General features: G+C 45.9%; 1 protein-coding gene across 1 annotated transcript in view; it reads left to right on the top strand.

Moving 5' to 3' along the window:
• Window positions 1–2,787: 2,787 nt before the first annotated feature.
• Window positions 2,788–24,125, top strand: part of LOC136587096 (scinderin-like) — a 54,381-nt gene continuing 33,043 nt past the window's right edge. Inside the window, exons 1-5 of the mRNA XM_066585556.1 lie at window positions 2,788–2,980; window positions 4,985–5,139; window positions 10,119–10,280; window positions 15,284–15,433; window positions 23,303–23,395. Of these exons, the coding sequence (XP_066441653.1) occupies window positions 2,788–2,980; window positions 4,985–5,139; window positions 10,119–10,280; window positions 15,284–15,433; window positions 23,303–23,395 (753 nt within the window). The remainder of the gene's footprint in view (window positions 2,981–4,984; window positions 5,140–10,118; window positions 10,281–15,283; window positions 15,434–23,302; window positions 23,396–24,125) is intronic.

Below are 24,125 nucleotides of genomic sequence, written 5' to 3'. Positions count from 1 at the left end.
GATCCCTGACACAGTTCCCTATGTCAGCTTGTGTGGCTGACTGTCTGTCACCCCTGTATGAGGACACATGGACATGCTGTGAGTTTCATCTGTGTGCTTGTGAGTTCTGGGTGGAGTCCATGTGGTTTCCACTATATGTGGTAATCTGCTGTTAGCCTGTGCCTGTAAGCAGGTTACCTGTGCTCTGTCCTGTTCCTGTTGCAGCTGGCTGTGCGATCTGTGCTCTGTCCTGTTCCTATTGCAGCGTGCTGTGTGAACGATGTCCGGTTCTGCTGGACTCCTAGTTAGTGTATGGACTAGGGGTATAACCAGGAGCCGTGAAGTTTGGCCCACTAGCTTCCATGTTTTGTACAAAATGTCAACTAATACCTAGTATTTACATTCAGCTTATCATCTATTACTAGTGTTTGCATTGTGGTTGCTGTATGCTGTGGATTCCAGCTCTGTGTGTCAGCTCACTTTGTCCTGTTGTTCTGTCCCTGTCATGTGGCATGTGAATGCGTCCTGTTCTGGTGCGTGGCTCCTAGGATCAGCTAGGGCCCAGATCTGAAGGCCGCTGGGCTGCACTTTATTGGGGCGAATTCCCCGCTTAGGTAGGGCCATGCCATCCTCTCGTGTAGAACAGGGTCAGTTGCCTGAAACCTGTGTGACCCTGTTGCAACCTGTGTTTGCGCATCCATCCATCCCTCTTTGGGTACGATCGTGTGGGCCCTGTGCTTAGTTTGCCCACACAATCGTAACACCCATCTGATGTGTTGCCTGGACATACCAGATGGGCCTACATGTTTTGAATAAAATATACTCTATAAACCATGTTGTAGAGGATCATTGATTCGCACTTCAGATGCTGAGAAACAAAAAAAAAGCAAAAGAGGAACAAGAGAAACTCAGATTCAGAATACAATGCAGATGACGAAGTTACAAAAATTCACAATATTTATTTGTGAACCGAGGAATGTCAGACGATAATGTAATAATGACAAATTTAGGTTGACAGTTTCATAGAATCACCTGTTGCTATCTACGGCTAACTAACTCTTAGAACTATACACATTTCAGCTATAATATGGATTACAACATTAGTCAAGAAAACCAGTGATGGAAATGAGTGAACTAACTTAGTTTCTTTTGACAAATTTAACACACAAAATAACTGTGCTACAAAATGGTTGGTAAAGGTAACTCTTAATGTTTAATGTTGATGTTTAGGAGAACTAACGATGATGGAAGGTAACACACATTAACACTTTTGTAATAAATGTCGCCAATTGGCTTCTTGGGAAAGCCACTCACGGAATACACTGTCAAGGTTTCTTTAAATGACACAGTCCAAATTGAATTTGAGTCCCCGAAACTTGAAATACGTTCAGTGTCTGTGTTATTTACACAATCCCCACTAGCAGGCTTTTTACAACTATCCATTTAAGTGTGCACATGTCGACTTTTATTGAGGCCGACCTCACTTACGACTCGATGACCACATATTTTGCGATGTCCTCCCGTCCTTTGTCTTTCATTGGGCAACCCAACTCCATACTCCATCTGTTCCTGGCCAATAGGGTGCTGCTTTGCTCAGTGCATCAGCAGATTGCAGCTGTGGTCCATGACAGCACTATCCCCAGCTCTCACAGTGTTCTAAACACCAGAGCCAGCTTCTCTGCATCCAGTGCAGTGCCAGAATTCCTCTACTCTTAAAGGGCTAGACAGCAGCCCCCCCTTCCTCTTTCTCAGTCTTTGTGCCCTTCCTCTAGGGTTTATTCATACAGGTGTATTTATGTTCCATATTCTGCACATATTTTTTTACACTCGTAATACAGACAGAATGAAGTTCATTGATTTATATTGATGTATTCAGACAAGTGTATTTTTCATGCATCTTTCAGTCACATGAAAAGAAACACAGCATGTACTATTTTTGAATATAATCGCTGACTGAAATTGCACATTAAAGTCTAGGGGATTGTGTAAAAATCCAGCAAATACACAATTGCATGCAGTTCACTGCATTTTTACACATGCTGGCAGAAGACAGTGGTGAAAAACTCAATTGGGCCTTCTTGCATTTTTTTGCGGGCATGAAAAAAAGTGCAGTGAATACACGAGCAAAAACTGCATAAGCACTAAATAAAATATATATATATATGCAGTAAAAAGGCTGCATATTTCAAAACCTAAAATACGCATTCGCCTGTGTGAATGATCCCTTACACACAGTACCTCCAACTCCGCCAGACACTGGTGCAGTGTGCCCTTTATATGGTGCATGGGGCACCCAGAAGATTCGGGTGGATTCTCAGCATTTTAGAGGTTGCACTTAACGTGTTGACATCACAGGACTGGGGCTTTTCTCTAATAAGAGGGCATTGCTCTATCCTCTTAAATATGTATATACAGTATGCAATATTCTCCTGAGCTCCCTCTAGTGGTGACTGCTGGCAGGCAGAATTATATCTCACTTTACATTTTGTAGTGTAGCAGAGAAAAGGTGGCTCTCTGACTCAGAACAGAATATTGGAAAATTGAATTTATTTATATTTCAGGATAGACATAATACTTAATTTTATTGCCTTTCTTGTTTTCTTATTTCCAAATCATTGCAGTTCTATTCAGTGTAAAAATACAGATCTCATTTTATGGTGTTATTATCTCCTGATTAGACTGGAATTTCACCAGCTTACAATTTCCTCCTACAATCCAGTTTATTATCCGTGCACCCTGCAGCCTGATATCATTGCACCTGTAGTGAGGAACACTTAGGGCACCGCAGATCACAGCGACTTACACATCATGGAACTAAAACACAAGGAGTTTGAGAATGCTGGAAGAAAGGGTGGACTTCAGATCTGGAGGATTGAGAAGCTGAAGCTGATGGAGGTGCCTATGGAGCAGTATGGTAACTTCTATGTAGGAGATGCCTACTTGGTACTCAATACAGTTGAGTTGCCGCTATATAAGTTTCACCATCTGCATTTTTGGCTTGGTAAGTGCCAGTGTGTTTTCAATTTGCTGATAATTTGACTGAAATGATCATTTGGCCAACAGCTATCAGCTCCCTATAACTTGGCCATCGAATTCAGCTAACTGCATGTGGCTGCATATTAAGCAATATCTAATGTGTCCTGCTAACTTTAAGTAATAGGGGCATTTGCTTTTAATATTTGGACTCAACAATTTTAATTAGATGAAGGAAGGAAGTGAAGCTTGCACCATACGCTAATAAGCATCTCTCAAAGTCTTTGTCTAGAGGGTTCATGAATTCTTACAGACTCATATGAAGACATTTTTGAGTCCTTCTCGGCACTCTATGCCATGTTGAATGCTACATGTAGTGTGAAAGCATAATAGGTACTATGTTGGGGAAAATACACTATTTCTAGCAGTAGAATTGTTGCAGGGATTTCCTTTACCCGGGTCAAAGACTCAATTCAATATCTTAGCCCTATGTCTTTACATCCATAGTGATTAATAGGTGCCCCCACCCCACCGCCAGCACACGGCACAGATACGCCAGTCATGTTAACAATTGCTATCTCTGTACCGGATCCCTTTGCTTTGCAGACATGGCTGGCCTTAGCTACATGTGACCTGTGCGGTCACACAGGACACAGACCAGCATTTTTAAGGGGGGGCACCAGGCAGATGTTGGCTGAAGGCGAACACTCTCCTTAGGTCTGCCTGGACAGATGATCTTCCTCTGTGCATCAGTGTATTGTAGAGCTACATCAATCATCCTCCTACTGGCTTGGTGCTCATACAGTATTTATTCACTGAGATGTTTATGGGTATGTTGCTATCTCGCTACTTTTTGCATAACAAGAATACAAGCAGACTGCCTATCTATCAATGCAATATATATCATTCTTATTTATGATGGGGGCACCAAAAAAAAAAGTCTGGTAAAATGTAAGAAACTGCAATAAGAAAAATTATTATGAAGTTTGTTAGTTTTCATGGAATGTTCTTGTTACGTCCGCTCGGCGCACAAAAGCACCACTCTTCAGCAAAGACGCAAACGTGTCTATTTTAAACCAGCAAACCACTGATATAGTATTTGCACTACAAACTACACCTCTCCAGGCAAGATGAGAGGACCCCTGTCTTTTACTAACCAGGGAAAGTGAGAAACCCCTGCCTAAAAGCAGGGTAATTGTCCCGATAAGGTCGGCCCCGCTGTCTTCATCTGGGACCTGGCTATACCTGATCAGGAACCTGGAGAAGTGCACAAAACATACATAGGACACAACACTGTTTACACACACTGAACACAGAAAGCACATAAGGCACATGTCTGGGCACCTGCACAGACATACAAAACACATCGCTGTTCACACCAACATACAGAGTAACACAAAACCACATAGAAAAGGACTGCACATAGAGCACACGTCTGGCCACTTACACAAACATAACACACACGTCACTGGAACTCCACCCAGAGCTCACATGCATACAAATGGACAACAATAGCCAGTCCAAATGTCCTTACACCAGGGGAATAGAGAGTCAGCCACCGTGCTGACAGAGAACAGTGTCAGGCATCGCCCATCTGACACACACACAAGACATCAGACATCTGGGGGCCGCACCTGTCAAAGGGAAGGGAAGAGAGGGTCTGCATATAATATAGACAAGGACTACAGGTTTTCAGACCATCTTCAGGGGAGGAGAGAGACACTATAGACAAGCATGCACCATACCAGCTCTGAGTGGGAATAACACAGAGATACAATAAAGAACTAAAATGACCAGCAATCTCTCACAAGAGTTTGCTGGTATTTATCTGCTGCAGACAAGAGGGATTGGCTGGTGGAGAACACCACACCCAGCCAGCTCAATTAACCCCTACCTGTGAAGGTGTGCACAAGGAAGCCTGTAGAACCACAGGTCCGAGAAGTACAACCTTAACAGTTCTGCAAGATAAACCAAATACTTAGGTAAACTCTAGATAATACATCCAAATAATCACACAATATACTTTTCTTAGGAAATGAATGCACTCAGGATGAAAGTACAGCTGCAGCAATATTTACTGTACACATGGACGATCACCTCGGTGGAAGAGCTGTACAGTATCGCGAACTCCAAGGGTGTGAGACCAACATGTTTCTCGGATATTTTAAAGTGGGCATTAAGTACCAGGTACAACAGCACGTTACCTTCATATACTAAGCATTATCTAATTATCATGAAAGGATAAGAGATGTTCAAAAATATAACTGCTATACACTAAAAAGATAAATACTATAATAATGCTCCTATGTACAAGGATATAATTGCTAAAATACTGCCCCACTATTTACATAAATACAACAACTATAATACTAGGTACAAGAATATAACTAATGTAATATTGATCCCATGTAAAAGAATATAACTACTATAATACTTCCCATATGTACAAGAATATAACTACTATAATACTGCTCCTATGTACAAGAATATAACTACTATAATACTGTCCTCTATGTACAAGAATATAACTACTATAATACTGCCCCCTATGTACAAGAATATAACTACTATAATACTGTCCCCTATGTACAAGAATATAACTACTATAATACTGCCCTTATATACAAGAATATAACTACTATAATTGTGCCCCCTACGTACAAGAATATAACTTCTATAATACTGCCCCTTATGTACAAGAATATAACTACAATAATACTGCCTGTTATGTACAAGAATATAACTACTATAATACTGCCCCCTATGTACAAGAATATAACTACTATAATACTGCCTCCTATGTACAAGAATAGAACTACTATAATACTGTCCCATATGTACAAGAATATAACTATAATACTGCTCCTATGTACAAGAATATAACTAGTTTAATGCTGCTCCTATGTACAATAATATAACTACTATAATACTGCTCCCTATGTACAAGAATATGACTACTATAACACTGCCCCATATGTACAAGAATATAACTACAATACTGCTGCTATGTACAAGAATATAACTACTTTAATGCTGCTCCTATGTACAAGAATATAACTACTATAATACTGCCCCCTATGTACAGGAATATAACTACAATAATACTGCCCCCTATGTACAAGAATATAACTACTATAATACTGCTCCTATGTACAAGAATATAACTATAATACTGCTCCCATGTACAAGAATATAACTAGTTTAATGCTGCTCCTATGTACAAGAATATAACTGCTATAATACTGTGCCTATGTACAAGAATATAACTACAATAATACTGCCCCCTATGTACAAGAATATAACTACTGTAACACTGCCCCCTATGTACAAGAATATAACTATAATACTGCTCCCATGTACAAGAATATAACTAGTTTAATGCTGCTCCTATGTACAATAATATAACTACTATAATACTGCTCCCTATGTACACGAATATGACTACTATAACACTGCCCCATATGTACAAGAATATAACTACAATACTGCTGCTATGTACAAGAATATAACTACTTTAATGCTGCTCCTATGTACAAGAATATAACTACTATAATACTGCCTCCTATGTACAAGAATATAACTACTATAATACTGCCCATCTATGTACAAGAATGTAACTACTATAATACTGTCCCCTATGTACAAGAATATAACTACTATAATACTGCCCCCTATGTACAAGAATATAACTACTATAATACTACCCCTATGTACAAGAATATAACTACTATAATACTGCCTCCTATGTACAAGAATATAACTACTATAAAACTGCCTCCTATGTACAAGACTATAACTACTATAATACTGCCCGTATGTACAAGAATATAACTACTATATTACTCCCAACTATGTACAAGAATATAACTACTATAATACTGCTCCTATGTACAAGAATATAACTACTATAATACTGCCACCTATGTACAAGATTATAACTACTATAATACTGCCCCCTATGTACAAGAATATAACTGTTATAATACTGCCCCCTATGTACAAGAATATAACTACTATAATACTGCTCCTATGTACAAGAATATAACTACTATAATACTGCTCCTATGTACAAGAATATAACTACTATAATACTGCTCCTATGTACAAGAATTTAACTACAATAATACTCCCCACTATGTTCAAGCTTAAAAGATAAAAAGGCTCTTTCCGCGCTCCTGCTGGAGCTCCTCTTTAAACAAGATAAACTGTCGTAGCAGACAGTATTTGTAAACATTAATCATAGATTTATTTCCAAGATAAAAAAGTTGCATGCAAGTGGAAATCTTGCAGCAATAGTAGTACAACGCGTTTCAGCGTTCTATAAACGCCTTTATCAAGTATACAAAGCAATTAAAGTGCAACATTTAAATAGCAAGTCCTACCTTTCTGGAGGTGGGAGTTCCTGGTGTGCGGCGCGCACCTCCGTGCCGTGTCGCTCTGGCGCGGTATCTAGATGTCATAACCGTGTAACGGAGGGGGTGTTCCAGCGTAAAAATACGCTGATACTAAACGTAAACTCCGTGATTGTAGAAGGGAAGGCACGTTAAAAGCGTAACTCCCGATCTCATAACCGAACGGGGAACTCCAACCATTTACGTTTAGTATCAGCGTATTTTTACGCTGGAACACCCCCTCCGTTACACGGTTATGACATCTAGATACCGCGCCAGAGCGACACGGCACGGAGGTGCGCGCCGCACACCAGGAACTCCCACCTCCAGAAAGGTAAGACTTGCTATTTAAATGTTGCACTTTAATTGCTTTGTATACTTGATAAAGGCGTTTATAGAACGCTGAAACGCGTTGTACTACTATTGCTGCAAGATTTCCACTTGCATGCAACTTTTTTATCTTGGAAATAAATCTATGATTAATGTTTACAAATACTGTCTGCTACGACAGTTTATCTTGTTTAAAGAGGAGCTCCAGCAGGAGCGCGGAAAGAGCCTTTTTATCTTTTAAGCTTGTTTATTTTACCCATTGAGGGGAGGTTCCCTCTTTGGGGTTTGCTTTTTTCCTGGCGGCTCTCCTTCCTCACCGAAGGATACCTGAAGTCTCTTCATTTATTACGGGCATACTTGGACCACAGGTGCCGGCGGGTTGCTCCCTTAGGATTGAATGGTCTATGGGAACCCCGCTAGGCACCAGGTGAGTTACCTTCAATATTCACTCTATGGTGGCGCGGATCGTTATTTTGAACCCCACTATGTTCAAGAATATAACTACTATAATACCGCTCCCTGTGTACAAGAATATAACTACTATAATACTGCCCGCTATGTACAAGAATATAACTACTATAATACTGCCTCCTATGTACAAGAATATAACTACTATAATACTGCCCGTATGTACAAGAATATAACTACTATATTACTCCCAACTATGTACAAGAATATAACTACTATAATACTGCCCCCTATGTACAAGAATATAACTACTATAATACTGCTCCTATGTACAAGAATATAACTACTATAATACTGCCCCTATGTACAAGAATATAACTACTATAATAATGCCCCCTATGTACAAGAATATAACTACTATAAAACTGACCTCTATGTACAAGAATATAACTACTATAATACTGCCCCTATGTGCAAGAATTTAACTACAATAATACTCCCCACTATGTTCAAGAATATAACTACTATAATACCGCTCCCTGTGTACAAGAATATAACTACTATAATACTGCCCGCTATGTACAAGAATATAACTATTATAATACTCCCCAGTATGTACAAGAATATAACTACTATAATACTGCTCCCTATGTACAAGAATATTACTACTATAATACTCCCCATATATACAAGAATATAACTGCTATAATACTGTCCACTATGTACAAGAATATAATTACTATAATACGGTATTATTGTATCTTGACACCACCGGAACTACGGGGTGGAGACCAGATAGATGGCCCCAACTAACGCTCGCTGCTGGATTGGCTGGCCAGGGCAATGGGTGGGCATCATCTCCCCAGCCTGCTACTGTGTGTGTCCCGTCTGCCTTAATGCGCTGCTGCTGTCAATGTCCGCTTCGCCGCTCCCCAGTTGCGCACTGTCATTACCTCTCCAGCCTGCTCCTGTGAATGTCCCCTCCGCCGCTCGACGTTAATGGCCTGCTGCTGTCAATGTCCGCTCCGCCACTCCCCAGCCGGCTGCTGTAAATCCCCCCTCGTGTGCTCGGCCTGAATGGCCTCCTGTCAATGTTTCCTCGGGCAGTCGGTGTTGTTCCCTTGAGCCAGCCGAGGACACTGATAGCTGCTAAGCTGCTAAGGAGTGAAGGCAAAGCTGCGGCACCGGCCCCACTGACACCTGAGTGCATGGAAGTGTCAGCGGGGGACCTTCTGAGCATAGACCTTGGAAACTGCGCACCCAGCGGAGGAGTCTGGACGGCAGCTCCAGTGGAGTGGACCACATTGTTAAGACTGCAAAACGGACGACTGCGATGTCGGTGGGGGTGAGTGTGAGCAGCGGAGCACTTGCCACGCGCAGCACTGCACATATAATCCACGGGATGACAGCGGGCTCTCAATTAGCCTAATGTGAGCACTGCTGAGTGGCGGTGGGGCTAACTGTGAGCAGTGGAGCACTTGGCCGAAGCTGGCCTGGCCAGCCGGCGTTAGTTGTGGGCGTGTATCTTGTCTCCACCCCCTAGTTTAAGATATAATAATACCCTATAATACTGCCCCCTATGTACAAGAATATAACTACTGTAATACTGCTCCTATGTACAAGAATATAACTACTATAATACTGCCCCCTATGTACAAGAATATAACTACTATAATACTGCCCCCTATGTACAAGAATGTAACTGCTATAATACTGCCCCCTATGTACAAGAATATAACTGCTATAATACTGCTCCTATGTACAAGAATATAACTACTATAATACTGCCCCCTATGTACAAGAATATAACTACTATAATACTGCCCCCTATGTACAAGAATGTAACTGCTATAATACTGCCCCCTATGTACAAGAATGTAACTACTATAATACTGCCCCCTATGTACAAGAATGTAACTACTATAATAGTGTTCATAGATACAAGGCTATAACTGCATGTACTGTAATACTGCCCCCTTACTGATAAGGACATGTCTGTAAATGAACATCTATATTTGCTGTAACATTCGTCCTCAGGCTGGCGGAGTGGCTTCTGGTTTCACACATGTTGTGACGAATGACCTCACTGCGCACCGATTACTACACATCAAAGGAAGACGAGTGGTCAGGGCTACCGAAGTGCCGTTCAGTTGGACAAGCTTCAATACTGGAGATTGTTTCATCATTGATGTTGGAGCTGTAAGTAAGGGGAAAGCACCACTCTCATGAAATGATCTGCAGTCATGTCCTCCTTGGTAACTTGTGTGTCTCCTTGGGCTCTTGTAGTTGTATATTAACCCCAACCCTTAGAGGGGTTTTCCCATGACTTAAAATTGCTTTGCAGCCACTCTGTCCTTCCTGGTTGCTGCTGATCAGGATGTGTGACTGCTGCAGCCAATCACTGGTTATAGTTGGTCTCTGCTGTGGCCAGTGATTGGCTGTAACAGTCACACATCCTGATCAGCAGCAACCAGAAAGGACACAGTGGCTGCAAAGCAATCTTAAGTCATGGGAAAACCCCTTTAATATTATGCATTTGTAGAATTTGGTCCCTGTATTGTTTTATTGGGGCCAAAGACAGCAGGCTGCAGATAGTCAGCCTGATTCTAAAGATATAAAAATTGCACTTTGTAATAAACATCATACAGAAGATCTGAAAAGCTAAGGGAGAACAAAGTACAGTAAAGGAAATTAGGAAAAGCAGAAGCATTTGAAACACCCATTTACTACCTCTACTACAAAAAAATGCTGATTGGCCAAAACGAGATGACAAGAGGGCATCTGTTCATGCATGCCGAAAACAGTCCCAAAAACATCAATTCACTCAACTGTATATTGGGAGGTCATAACAACCCCTGAGCATCGACAATCCATGGGTCATCTTCTATCCCCTCATGGCTCTGCACTATGCATTATGCACTGTATTAGGTTTGCTTGGAGTGTTCCTTTAAAGGTGTTGTGCCAAGATAAAGATTGAATGCCCGAGCTGTCTCTATCTCTGTGAAGCAACCTGTCACACATCCATGGTGCAGGCTGTGTGATTTCATGGCTCTCATAGGAACCTATGGTAAGCACCCTGAACAGCGCACACCACGGAGCTGACAGGCAAGTCAGCACGCGCTGTCCTTCTTTTGTAGAAGCGCAGATGCAGCGCTTCTAAAAAAGGATCCGTGTGAGCGCTTCCATAGCAACCTATTGGCTGCTATAGCAGCATGGTTTTACACGCTGCTGTAGCAGCATGTAAACCACGCTCGTCTGGCCGAGCCCTCAAAAAGAAAAAAAAAAGTGCAAAAAAATCTGCAGAAAGGCTCATTGATTTGCTGCTCAAATATGTAGTGAATGAGCCCTAAGTCATCTATTAAACTGATATTAGTATCCAGATCCAATGAGATCAGATAGACAATAACTGAATTATCTGTGAAATAAACTCAAAAGCGGTTCAACCCCTCAGTGACCACCCATATGTGTTTTCACATCCTGGGTGTCTAGGCTGTAATCTACATGGCCGTAAAGACACGCCGGCCCTATAGAGTAAAGCCCCGGGGTTTGTGAGATATGCAGTCCCCGGTCATGTGACCACTATTATCGGCAATCATGAAAAGCTTAAAAAGTTAGTGTTTCATCTTCCCTCACGGATACAAGAAGAAATTATTTACGTAAGGCTGGTGGCACACGAATAGATTAGTATTGCGGAATCCAGCAAACACCATTCACAACATGCCATACAAAAATCACTTTTTCCTATACACTTGGGGAAACGAATTGTGATTTCCGCAGGAGGAGGAAAAAATCACAACATGTTCTATTTTCGTGCGGTTTCCACGGATGGCTTCCATTGAAGTCAATGGAAGCAATCCAACCCGCAGCCCATCAGCAATTGACATTGCGGACATGTCGTGGGTACCCATGTCATCGTCCAGCGATGGAGCGGGAAAGACAGATTTAAAAAAAAACCTCTATTGCACATGTCTGGCGGCCAGCCGCCAAAGCCATCAGCAATACAGATATTCAAAAGGTACACGCAGTAGCCTGTCGGGCACAGGGCCGGAATCCACTGCAGGCTCAAGCATGTAGAATCCGACCCATTCGTGTCCCGTGGCTCAAGGGTGGTCTCACATGGACGAGTTGGAATCCAATTGCCGAAGCCTGCATAGGAATCCAGCCCTGTTCCCGTTTGTCGGCCACGTGGGTCTGGTATATCCTGTATCGCGGATGGTCACAGCGAGCTACCATCGAACATATGCCGTACAGATTTTTTTCTTATTTATTTTTACCCGCGCCGTCGCTAGGCAATGACGCGGTGTGCGGTGCCTGCAACCTATCTGCAATGTCAATCCACACTAAAATATCACATGCTCATGTGAGCGGGCAGGCAAATGTTCTATTGTTTGAATATGGGCAGAATACCAGGGATCATCCGCGCAGATTCAGCAATTCAAACCCGGTAGTGCAAAACTGGCTGAAGGCCCCCTGGATTTGTACCCTGACGCGATCCTTTTCTGAGGACCTTTTTCCAACTTCTGCGTATGCACCCACGGGAAAAATGATGGACACATGCGCAGGAGCCGGGTATGGCCCGGAAAAAGGAAAATCTCCTTGCTCCCGGCTACCAACGGCTGCTTAGAGCCTGAAGCAGTGACTGCACACTTCGTTAAGCGGTCTCCGGTCACGTGATCGCCATTATTAAATGGTATAAAAAAGTAGCAAACCAACTTAGGCCAGTCTCACACGACCGGATAGGAATTACGGATTCCGCATGTGTTTGATCTGAGGTAATATACGGATCAATCAAATGTGCTGGATTACACATTTTTGCTCACATTAGCGGATCAGAATTACGTAATCCACTTGCAGAAAATAGAACGCAGCATGTTCTATTTTGCCATGAATATCCACAACATAAAGCCCATAGTGCTCTATGTTCGTGGATATACCCACAACCTATAGGCAATTACATTAACTTCGGGCTGCAGATACCCGCAACATCGCTAAGCGACGCCGCAGGAAATATAGACAAACAAAAAAAGTTGTATTGCCCATGACCGCCTGCGTGAGTACGCAGTTATGCGCAGCACATTATGCAGCCGTACGCAGGGCAACGGCCGGGCTCACAGCTGGGATCCACTGCCGACCTCCGCAAGCGGATTCGATATATGGCCATGTGAGCCTGACTTTATTCAGACCGCTACCTGTAATCCGTAATTTACAAGAAGCCCAAGTGGGGCAATGGGGCCTGGAATGTATTCAGTTGTGCCCTGAAATCCAATGGGTGTTCCCTCCATTACAGGCCTAGCCATGTGTCCAGTAAGCAGATTGGGGCTACAATGGGTATGTTGATGAACACAGGATAAACAGGGGTATACATTTTGGGGTGAAACACATCATATATCTGCTGTACAAAAAAAACCTATTTTTAAATTGACAGAATTGCCCAAAAAATGAAAATCGTAATTTTTTCCTTCTGTTTTGCTTAGATTCATTCAAAAACTGTGGGGTCAAAATTTATAGTACACCCCTAGATGAATTCGTTAAAGGGGTTGTCCCGCGCCGAAACGGGTTTTTTTTTTTTTTAAACCCCCCCCCCCCCCGTTCGGCGCGAGACAACCCCGATGCAGGGGTTAAAAAAACCACCCGCACAGCGCTTACCTGCATCCCGGCGGTCCGGCGTCTTCATACTCACCTGCTGAAGATGGCCGCCGGGATCCTCTGTCTTCATGGACCGCAGGGCTTCTGTGCGGTCCATTGCCGATTCCAGCCTCCTGATTGGCTGGAATCGGCACGTGACGGGGCGGAGCTACACGGAGCCGGCATCCTGCACGAGCGATCCCATTCATAAAAGAAGAAGACCCGGACTGCGCAAGCGCGGCTAATTTGGCCATCGGAGGGCGAAAATTAGTCGGCACCATGGAGACGAGGACGCCAGCAACGGAGCAGGTAAGTATAAAACTTTTTATAACTTCTGTATGGCTCATAATTAATGCACAATGTACATTACAAAGTGCATTAATATGGCCATACAGAAGTGTATAGACCCACTTGCTGCCGCGGGACAACCCCTTTAAGCGGTCTAGTTTTCAAAATGCGTTAATTTGTGGGGGCTCTCTATCGTTTTGGCTGCTCAAGGGCTCCACAAGTGGGCAATGGGGCCTAAATCACCTTCAAGCAAGGTACAGGACATGACTATCCAGTAACATCCCTGTATTTATCTCCCACCATTTCTGAAGAAGGGTCTGCGTCCCCAAAACGCATTATTTGTGCTGGCTAGAATTTAATTAATAAAGAAGAATTTTAGTTAATCTCTTCTGCTCTTATGCGCTTTACATTACAAGGGTCGCACCTACAGTCCATTATTTTCCCTTTTTTGCAATTAAAGGGGTTGTCCCGCGACGAAACGGTTTTTTTTTTTTTTTTCAATAGCCCCCCCGTTTGGCGCGAGACAAACCCGATGCAGGGGTTTTAAAAAAAAAAACCGGATAGTACTTACCCGAATCCCCGCGCTCCGGTGACTTCTTACTTACCTTGCGAAGATGGCCTCCGGGATCTCCACCCACGGTGGACCGCAGGTCTTCTCCCATGGTGCACCGTGGGCTCTGTGCGGTCCATTGCCGATTCCAGCCTCCTGATTGGCTGGAATCGGCACACATGACGGGGCGGAGCTACGAGGAGCAGCTCTCCAGCACGAGCGGCCCCATTCAGAAGGGAGAAGACCGGACTGCGCAAGCGCGTCTAATCGGGAGATTAGACGCTGAAATTAGACGGCACCATGGAGACAGGGACGCTAGCAACGGAACAGGTAAGTGAATAACTTCTGCTTGGCTCATATTTAATGTACGATGTATATTACAAAGTGCATTAATATGGCCATACAGAAGTGTATAACCCCACTTGCTTTCGCGGGACAACCCCTTTAAGCATTTCTGCCCCCCGTTACCTACGGTGACGCTCATTGGACCGGCAGCGCCCTACTAACTATTCTACAAAAGGTATTCTGAATATCAGGGTCACATCCCTAATAGGAGTCGCTCCACCTTTCTCTTCTCTTGGACTCTTGTCTATTTGGCAGAAACCAATGTTGCATCACCCAACATAACTACATGGACAAGATTGGTTTTCTTTCCGGAAAAAAAAAAGTATTTTTTTCTAATCCTGGACAACCCCTTTAATAAATTAAAAAATTGATCAAGTCTAAATGTCTTCCATAGGAAATTTACCAATGGTGTGGGGAGAAATGCAACAAGTATGAACGCACCAAAGCAGCGCAGCTCGCCAACGGCATTCGTAGCAATGAAAGGAAAGGCAGAGCAAAACTGATCGTGGTAGAAGATGGAAATGAGCCCTCAGATCTCATACAGGTAAGGCCAGAAGCATGTGCACACTGACAGCAGTTCACTGTAATGTGAGCAACTGGTACATTACATAGGCTGAAAATTGGTGGAAAAACCCTACGGGGGAAATACAGTGAAGATTTACCAAGATTGTAAAATAAAAGAAAAAAAGCTTTACTTTACACAGTGAAAGAAATAGCGGAAATTATGCCAAATTTATTCAGAAGGTGCAATCTTTGATACTTTTAACTCCATGTATGCCACTATACCAGGGAATTTGCTACAAAAATCTTCAACATTGTAATATCTTGTACTGATTCTGAGTTACATTCTGAAGCTGCACTCACTATTCTGCTGGTGGAGTCACGGTGTACATACATTACATTACTTATCCTGTACTGATCCTGAGTTACATCCTGTATTATACTCCAGAGCTGCACTCACTATTCTGCTGGTAGTCACTGTGTACATACATTACATTACTTATCCTGTACTGACCCTGAGTTACATCCTGTATTATACCCCAGAGCTGCACTCACTATTCTGCTGGTGGAGTCACTGTGTACATACATTACTTATCCTGTACTGATCCTGAGTGACATCCTGTATTATACTCCAGAGCTGCACTCACTATTCTGCTGGTGGAGTCACTGTGTACATACATTACATTACTTATCCTGTACTGATCCTGAGTTACATCCTGTATTATACTCCAGAGCTGCACTCATTATTCTGCTGGTGGAGTCACTGTGTACATACATTACATTACTTATCCTGTACTGATCCTGAGTTACATCTTGTATTATACTCCAGAGCTGCACTCACTATACTGCTGGTGGAGTCACTGTGTACATACATTACATTACTTTGAAATACTATTTAAAAATCAATTTCGTGAGATAAGTTTCATAAGAACGGAAATTATCTCATCTGTTCCATAGCCACAAATTGGTAATAATACATACAGGCTCTGCTGTTAACGGCAGGGCCGCCCATATGCTATCTGACACCCTGAACAAAGCTTCAGTGCCCTTTGTTCGGAAAGGTGACGTGGTGCCGCGTTATCTGACACAGTGACAGAAATATCTGTAGGCAGAAAGTCAAATGGCTTTAAATATGACAGCAATAATAATCTATTAAATAAACTAAGCACTACTGCTGTGTGCCAGCCTAGCGCCAAATATGCTGCCACCTTTATAATACCGTTATCTGCAGACCGTATTCACAATTCATAGCTAATGCAAGTGAATGGGGTCTTCTGTCTGTCTGCTGTATCTATGTCATGTCTGTCTATCTACATGTGAGTGTGGTCCACATGCAGGGTGAATTAAGAGACGTCGTAGTTAGAGATGAGCGAACGTACTCGTCCGAGCTTGATACTCGTTCGAGTATTAGCGTGTTCGAGATGCTCGTTACTCGAGACGAGTACCACGCGATGTTCGGGTTACTTTCACTTTCATCTCTGAGACGTTAGCGCGCTTTTCTGGCCAATTGAAAGACAGGGAAGGCATTACAACTTCCCCCTGCGACGTTCAAGCCCTATACCACCCCCCTGCAGTGAGTGGCTGGCGAGATCAGGTGTCACCCGAGTATAAAAATCGGCCCCTCCCGCGGCTCGCCACAGATGCGTTGTGAGATAGCTGAGGGACAGTGCTATCGTGTTGGAGCTGCTGTAGGGAGAGTGTTAGGAGTTAGTGTAGGCTTCAAGAACCCCAACGGTCCTTCTTAGGGCCACATCTAACCGTGTGCAGTACTGTGAAGGCTGCTTTTTTGCAGTGTTGCACAATTTTTTTTTTTTGGTATATCGGCCGTGCAGAGCATTGCGCCCTGCATTAATACTACAGGGACAGAAGTGGTGGTTAGGCAGGGAGAGTGTTAGGAGTGATTGTAGGCTTCAAGAACCCCAACGGTCCTTCTTAGGGCCACATCTAACCGTGTGCAGTACTGTGGAGGCTGCTTTTTGCAGTGTTGCACTTTTTTTTTTTTTTAGTATATCGGCCGTGCAGAGCATTGCGCCCTGCAGTAATACTCCAGGGACAGAAGTGTGGAGGCAGGGACAGAAGACATATATTATTGATTGAATATAGGCAGTGGGCCTTTTCTAAAAAATATTGGGCAAAAAATCTACTTGGCCTGCCTGTCACTGTGCTCAGTGTTCTGGGTCCGTGTGTGCTGGGTGTAGTAGTTCTACAAATAAATACGCAGGCAGCTAAGTGTTACAGCAGGCGTGCGCCAAATTATTTCCTGGCGTTCCGTAAACGAAGTCAGCCTCCAACCACAGGCACATTAAATTACAGCGTTCTGTTTCTGCACTACTGGTAATACACCATGCTGAGGGGTAGGGGTAGGCCTAGAGGACGTGGACGCGGGCGAGGACACCGAGGCCCAAGTCAGGGTGTGGGCACAGGCCGAGCCAGTGCATTGGCCAGGGGTAGAGGCAGGGCCAGACCGAATAATCCACCAACTGTTTCCCAAACCGCCCCCTCGCGCCATGCCACCCTGCAGAGGTCAAGGTGCTCTACGGTGTGGCAGTTTTTCACAGAGACGCCTGACGACCGACGAACAGTGGTGTGCAACCTTTGTCGCGCCAAGATCAGCTGGGGAGGCACCACCACCAGCATACGCAGGCATATGATGGCCAAGCACCCCACAAGGTGGGACGATGCCCGTTCACCGCCTCCGGTTTGCACCACTGCCTCTCCCCCTGTGCCCCAACCTGCCACTGAGATCCAACCCCCCTCTTAGGACACAGGCACTACCGTCTCCTGGCCTGCACCCACACCCTCACCTCCGCTGTCCTCGGCCCCATCAAACAATGTCTCTCAGTGCAGCGTCCAGACGTCGCTAGCGCCACTGTTTGAGCGCGAGCGCAAGTACGCCGCCACGCACCCGCACGCTCAAGCGTTAACCGTGCACATTGCAAAATTGATCAGCCTGGAGATGCTGCCTTATAGGCTTGTGGAAACGGAGGCTTTCAAAAGCATGATGGCGGCGGCGGCCCCGCGCTACTCGGTTCCCAGTCACCACTACTTTTCCCGATGTGCCGTCCCAGGCCTGCACGACCACGTCTCCCGCAACATTGTACGCGCCCTCACCAACGCGCTTACTGCCAAGGTCCACTTAACAACAGACACGTGGACAAGCACAGGCGGGCAGGGCCACTATATCTCCCTGACGGCACATTGGGTGAATTTAGTGGAGGCTGGGACAGAGTCAGAGCCTGGGACCGCTCACGTCCTACCCACCCCCCGAATTGCGTGCCCCAGCTCGGTGGTGGTATCTGCGGCGGTGTATGCTTCCTCCACTAAACCACCCTCCTCCTCCTCCTACGCAACCTCTGTCTTGCAATCTAGATGTGTCAGCAGCAGCAGCACGTCGCCAGCAGTCGGTGTCATGCGGCGTTGCAGCACAGCGGTGGGCAAGCATCAGCAGGTCGTGCTGAAACTACTCAGCTTAGGAGATAAGAGGCACACGGCCCACGAACTGCTGCAGGGTCTGACAGAGCAGACCGACCGCTGGCTTAGGCCGCTGAGCCTCCAACCGGGCATGGTCGTGTGACAACGGCCGTAACCTGGTGGCGGCTCTGCAGCTCGGCAGCCTCACGCACGTGCCATGCCTGGCCCATGTCTTTAATTTGGTGGTTCAGCGCTTTCTGAAAAGCTACCCACACTTGTCATACCTGCTCGGAAAGGTGCGCCGGGTCAGCGCACATTTCCGCAACTCCAAGACGGACACTGCCACCCTGTGGACCCTGCAACATCGGTTTAATCTGCCAGTGCACCGACTGCTGTGCGACGTGCCCACATAGTGGAACTCTACGCTCCACATGTTGGCCAGGCTCTATGAGCAGCGTAGAGCTATTGTGGAATACCAACTCCAACATGGGCGGCGTAGTGGGAGTCATCCTCCTCAATTCTTTACAGAAGAGTGGGCCTGGTTGGCAGCCATCTGCCAGGTCCTTAGAAACTTTGAGGAGTCTACCCAGATGGTGAGCGGCGATGCTGCAATCATTAGCGTCACCATTCCTCTGCTATGCCTCTTGAGAAGTTCCCTGCAAAGCATAAAGGCAGACGCTTTGCACTCGGAAACGGGGGCGGGGGAAGACAGTATGTCGCTGGATAGTCAGAGCAACCTCATGTCTATATCTCAGCGCGTTGAGGAGGAGGGGGAGGAGCATGAGGAGGAGGGGGAAGAGACAGATTGGCCCACTGCTGAGGGGACAGATGCTGCTTGCCTGTCATCCTTTCAGCGTGTATGGCCAGAGGAGGAGGAGGAAGAGGAGGAGGAGGAGGATCCTGAAAGTGATCTTCCGAGTGAGGACAGCCATGTGTTGCGTACAGGTACCCTGGCACACATGGCTGACTTCATGTTAGGATGCCTTTCTCGTGACCCTCGCGTTACACGCATTCTGGCCACTACGGATTACTGGGTGTACACACTGCTCGACCCACGGTATAAGGAGAGCCTTTCCACTCTCATTCCCGAAGAGGAAAGGGGTTCCAGAATGATGCTATACCACAGGGCGCTGGTGGACAAACTGTTGGTAAACTTCCCATCCGACAGCGCTAGTGGCCGAAGGCGCAGTTCCGAGGGCCGGGTAGCAGGGGAGGCGCAGAGATCAGGCAGCATGTAAAGCGCAGGCAGGGGAACATTATCCAAGGCCTTTGACAGCTTTATGGCTCCCCAGCAAGACTGTGTCACCGGTCCCCAGTCAAGGCTGAGTTGGCGGGAGCACTGTGAAAGGATGGTGAGGGAGTATGTAGCCGATCGCACGTTCGTCCTCGGTGACGCCTCTGCCCCCTACAACTACTGGGTGTCAAAGCTGGACACGTGGCCTGAACTCGCACTGTATGCCCTGGAGGTGCTTGCTTGTCCTGCGGCTAGCGTCTTGTCAGAGAGTGTGTTTAGTGTGGCTGGGGGAATCATCATGGATAAGCGTACCCACCTGCCAACCGACAGTGACGACAGGCTTACACTCATCAAGATGAACAAAGCCTGGATTTCCCCAGACTTCTCTTCTCCACCAGCGGACAGCAGCGATACCTAAACAATACGTAGGCTGCACCCGCGGATGGAAGCTACGTTCTCTATCACCATCCAAAACGGGGACCTTTTTGCTTCATCAATCTGTGTATAATATTCCTCCTCCTCCTCCTGCTCCTCCTCCTGAAACCTCACATAATCACGCCGAACGGGCAATTTTTCTTAGGCCCACAAGGCTCAGTCATATAATTTTTCTAAACAATTTTTATACGTTTCAATGCTCATTAAAGCGTTGAAACTTTCACCTCAACCAATTTTTATTTTAACTGGGCTGCCTCCAGGCCTAGTTAGTTACCAATTAAGCCACATTAACCAAAGCGATTAATGGGTTTCACCTGCCCTCTTGGTTGGGCATGGGCAATTTTTCTCAGGTACATTAGTACTGTTGGTACACCAATTTTTGGGGGCCCTCACCTACAGTGTAATCAAATGAATTTTTAGCCCACCTTCATTACAGCTGACGTTACATCAGCTGTGTTGGGCACTGCAATGGGATATATTTATGTACCGCCGGTGGCTTCCTGGCACCCACCCATGCTGTGGGTCCACAGGGAGTTGTAACTGCATGTGTCCATTTCTAAAGAACCCCAGTCTGACTGGGGTATGCAGTGTGGGCCGAAGCCCACCTGCATTAAACATGACATTATTACCTCAGCTGTGATGGGCAATGCAATGGGATATATTTATGTACCGCCGGTGGGTTCCAGGGAGCCACCCATGCCATGGGTCCACAGGGAGTTGTAACTGCATGTGTCCACTTCTAAAGAACCCCAGTCTGACTGGGGCATGCAGTGTGGGCCGAAGCCCACCTGCATTAAGCACGATATTACCTCAGCTGTCATGGGCAATGCAATGGGATATATTTATGTACCGCCGGTGGGTTCCAGGGAGCCACCCATGCCGTGGGTCCACAGGGAGTTGTAACTGCATGTGTCCACTTCTAAAGAACCCCAGTCTGACTGGGGCATGCAGTGTGGGCCGAAGCCCACCTGCATTAAGCACGATATTACCTCAGCTGTCATGGGCAATGCAATGGGATATATTTATGTACCGCCGGTGGGTTCCAGGGAGCCACCCATGCCGTGGGTCCACAGGGAGTTGTAACTGCATGTGTCCACTTCTAAAGAACCCCAGTCTGACTGGGGCATGCAGTGTGGGCCGAAGCCCACCTGCATTAAACCTGATGTTACCTCAGCTGTGATGGGCAATGCAATGGGATATATTTATGTACCGCCGGTGGGTTCCAGGGAGCCACCCATGCTGTGGGTGCACACGGAATTCCCATTGCGGAGTTGTACCTGCCTGTGACTATTTATAAAAAAACGCGGTCTGACTGGGGCATGCAGACACCTTGACAGAATGAATAGTGTGTGGCACATAGGTTCCCTATTGCTATGCCCACGTGTGCAGCTCCAGATGGAGGTAGCACAGGATTGGATTTCTCATTGCTTCTGTACAGCATTGTGGGCCATCGCCCCGCCCCTTTTAAAGAGGGTCGCTGCCTAGCCGTGCCAACCCTCTGCAGTGTGTGCCTGTGGTTCCTCTGGCAGACGCACTTATAAATAGACATGAGTGTGGCGTGGCATGAGGGCAGCTGAAGGCTGGGCAGGGACAGTTTGGTGTGCGCTGTGGACACTGCGTCGTGCGGGGGGAGGTGGGGTTGGGCAGCATGTAACCCAGGAGAAGTGGCAGCAGAGTGTCATGCAGGCAGTGATTGTGCTTTGTTGTAGGTAGTGTGGTGCTTAGCTAAGGTATGCATTGCTAATGAGGGCTTTTCAGATGTAAAAGTTGTTGGGGGGGGGGCCCACTCTTGCTGCTATTGTGGCTTAATAGTGGGACCTGTGAACTTCATATGCAGCCCAACATGTAGCCCCTCGCCTGCCCTATCCGTTTCTGTGTCGTTCCCATCACTTTCTTGAATTGCCCCGATTTTCACAAATGAAAACCTTAGCGAGCATCGGCGATATACAAAAATGCTCGAGTCGCCCATTGACTTCAATGGGGTTCGTTACTCGAAACGAACCCTCGAGCATCGCGAAAATTTTGTCTCGAGTAACAAGCACCCGAGCATTTTGGTGCTCGCTCATCTCTAGTCGTAGTATATTAGAATAGTCTTCACTTGGCAGCTGAATAGCGGTACGGTCACTTTAAGAATCAACGCTGTAACAGTTCCAGATTCTTATGTAATACAATCCGGAATACTTGGCAACACAGACTTTGGAATCTTGGTGATGCCGTATTACCTTGCCGGTCTTTGCAGGTACGAATACAGTCTCTTTACTAGGAAAGTGAACTTTTGAAAAGTTGGGTTGGTTTGGTTTGCCGAGCTTCGGCAAAAAGATTGGTCTGAATGAATTTGAATTGAACTCTCGCAGGCATCAGAATGACTCTCTCGTGGCACACGACTACAGGTCGCACTCAACTTCTGCTCAGACCTTGCAAACCTCTTTCACGCTTCACCAGCATGGGAGGCACAACCAGCACTTGTACACCACACCCTACTGGCACCTCTCATACCTCAGCAGGCAGCACCCTGTGGGGCAGATGTGCCCTACTATTCATCCATCTGACACACTCACTCCACCCAGCCCATAGCGGGTGATGAACACCAAAAACATGGCTACTGCGACTGGTTACAAGATCGAGCTCAATACATGATGTAGAATGCAAAGCACTGCTTGCTATGGTCTCGGCAGCACTCTATAGGAGTGCACAGACAGCGATCCCCCTGTGCGCTCCAGTTATTGCAGAACTACAAGTTCTGTTATGCTGGGAGTTCTAGTTTTGCAACAGCTAGGTGACGAGATGTTGGGGAAAACCAATCGACAGACTTACTATTTTTATTTCTTAAAGATTTTAGGTGCCAAGCCCAAATTACCTGAAGGAGATGAAGACACAGACCAAGCTGCTGATGTGACGAACAGAGCGAAGGCAAAGTTGCACATGGTAAGGGGAAAGGAAATCATCTGTTCATAGAATTCAGGTGTTCTCAGTAGGTTATATAGGATCCAGGGGCGTAGCTAAAGGCTCATGGGCCTGGGTACAAAAGTTCATCTTGGGGCCCCCCAACTTCTTCTAACACCTTAACACAGAGGCGTAACGTGAAGCTCCTGGGCCCCAATGCAAAACCTGTAACAGGGCCCCCGACTATAATGCTTTATTAATAATGTTGGGCTCCCTATATGGAGAAGAGAGGCCTTATGGGCCCCTAAGGCTCCTGGGCCCGGGTGCAACCGCATCTCCTATAGTTACGCCAGTGATAGGATCAGGATTAGAGATGAGCGAACGTACTCGTTTCGAGTACTTACGCACCCGAGTACTGCCATTTTCGAATACTTCAGTACTCGGGTGAAAAGATTCGGGGGGCGCCGGGGGGCGGGGAGAGGCGTGGCGGTGCGGGGGGTAGCAGCGGGGAACAGGGGGGAGCCCTCTCTCTCTCCCTCTCCCCCCCCACTCCCCACTGCTACCCCCCCCCCCCCCCCCGTGCCGCCACGGCGCCCCCCGAATTTTTTCGCCCGAGTACGGAAGTACTCGGAAATCGCGGTATTCGGGCGAAAAAGGGGCGTGACCGAGCACGTTCGCTCATCTCTAATCAGGATCCTATGCAACACACAGACATGATCCAACATTTCATATGGTCATTGACTGACACTTTCTAATGGAGCTCCCCCAATCA

Source organism: Eleutherodactylus coqui, chromosome 12, assembly GCF_035609145.1.
Source record: "Eleutherodactylus coqui strain aEleCoq1 chromosome 12, aEleCoq1.hap1, whole genome shotgun sequence".
In the NCBI taxonomy this organism is placed as follows: Eukaryota; Metazoa; Chordata; class Amphibia; order Anura; family Eleutherodactylidae; genus Eleutherodactylus; species Eleutherodactylus coqui.
The sequence above is the reverse complement of the archived record's forward strand: the minus strand, read 5'-3'. Positions and strand labels throughout refer to the sequence as shown.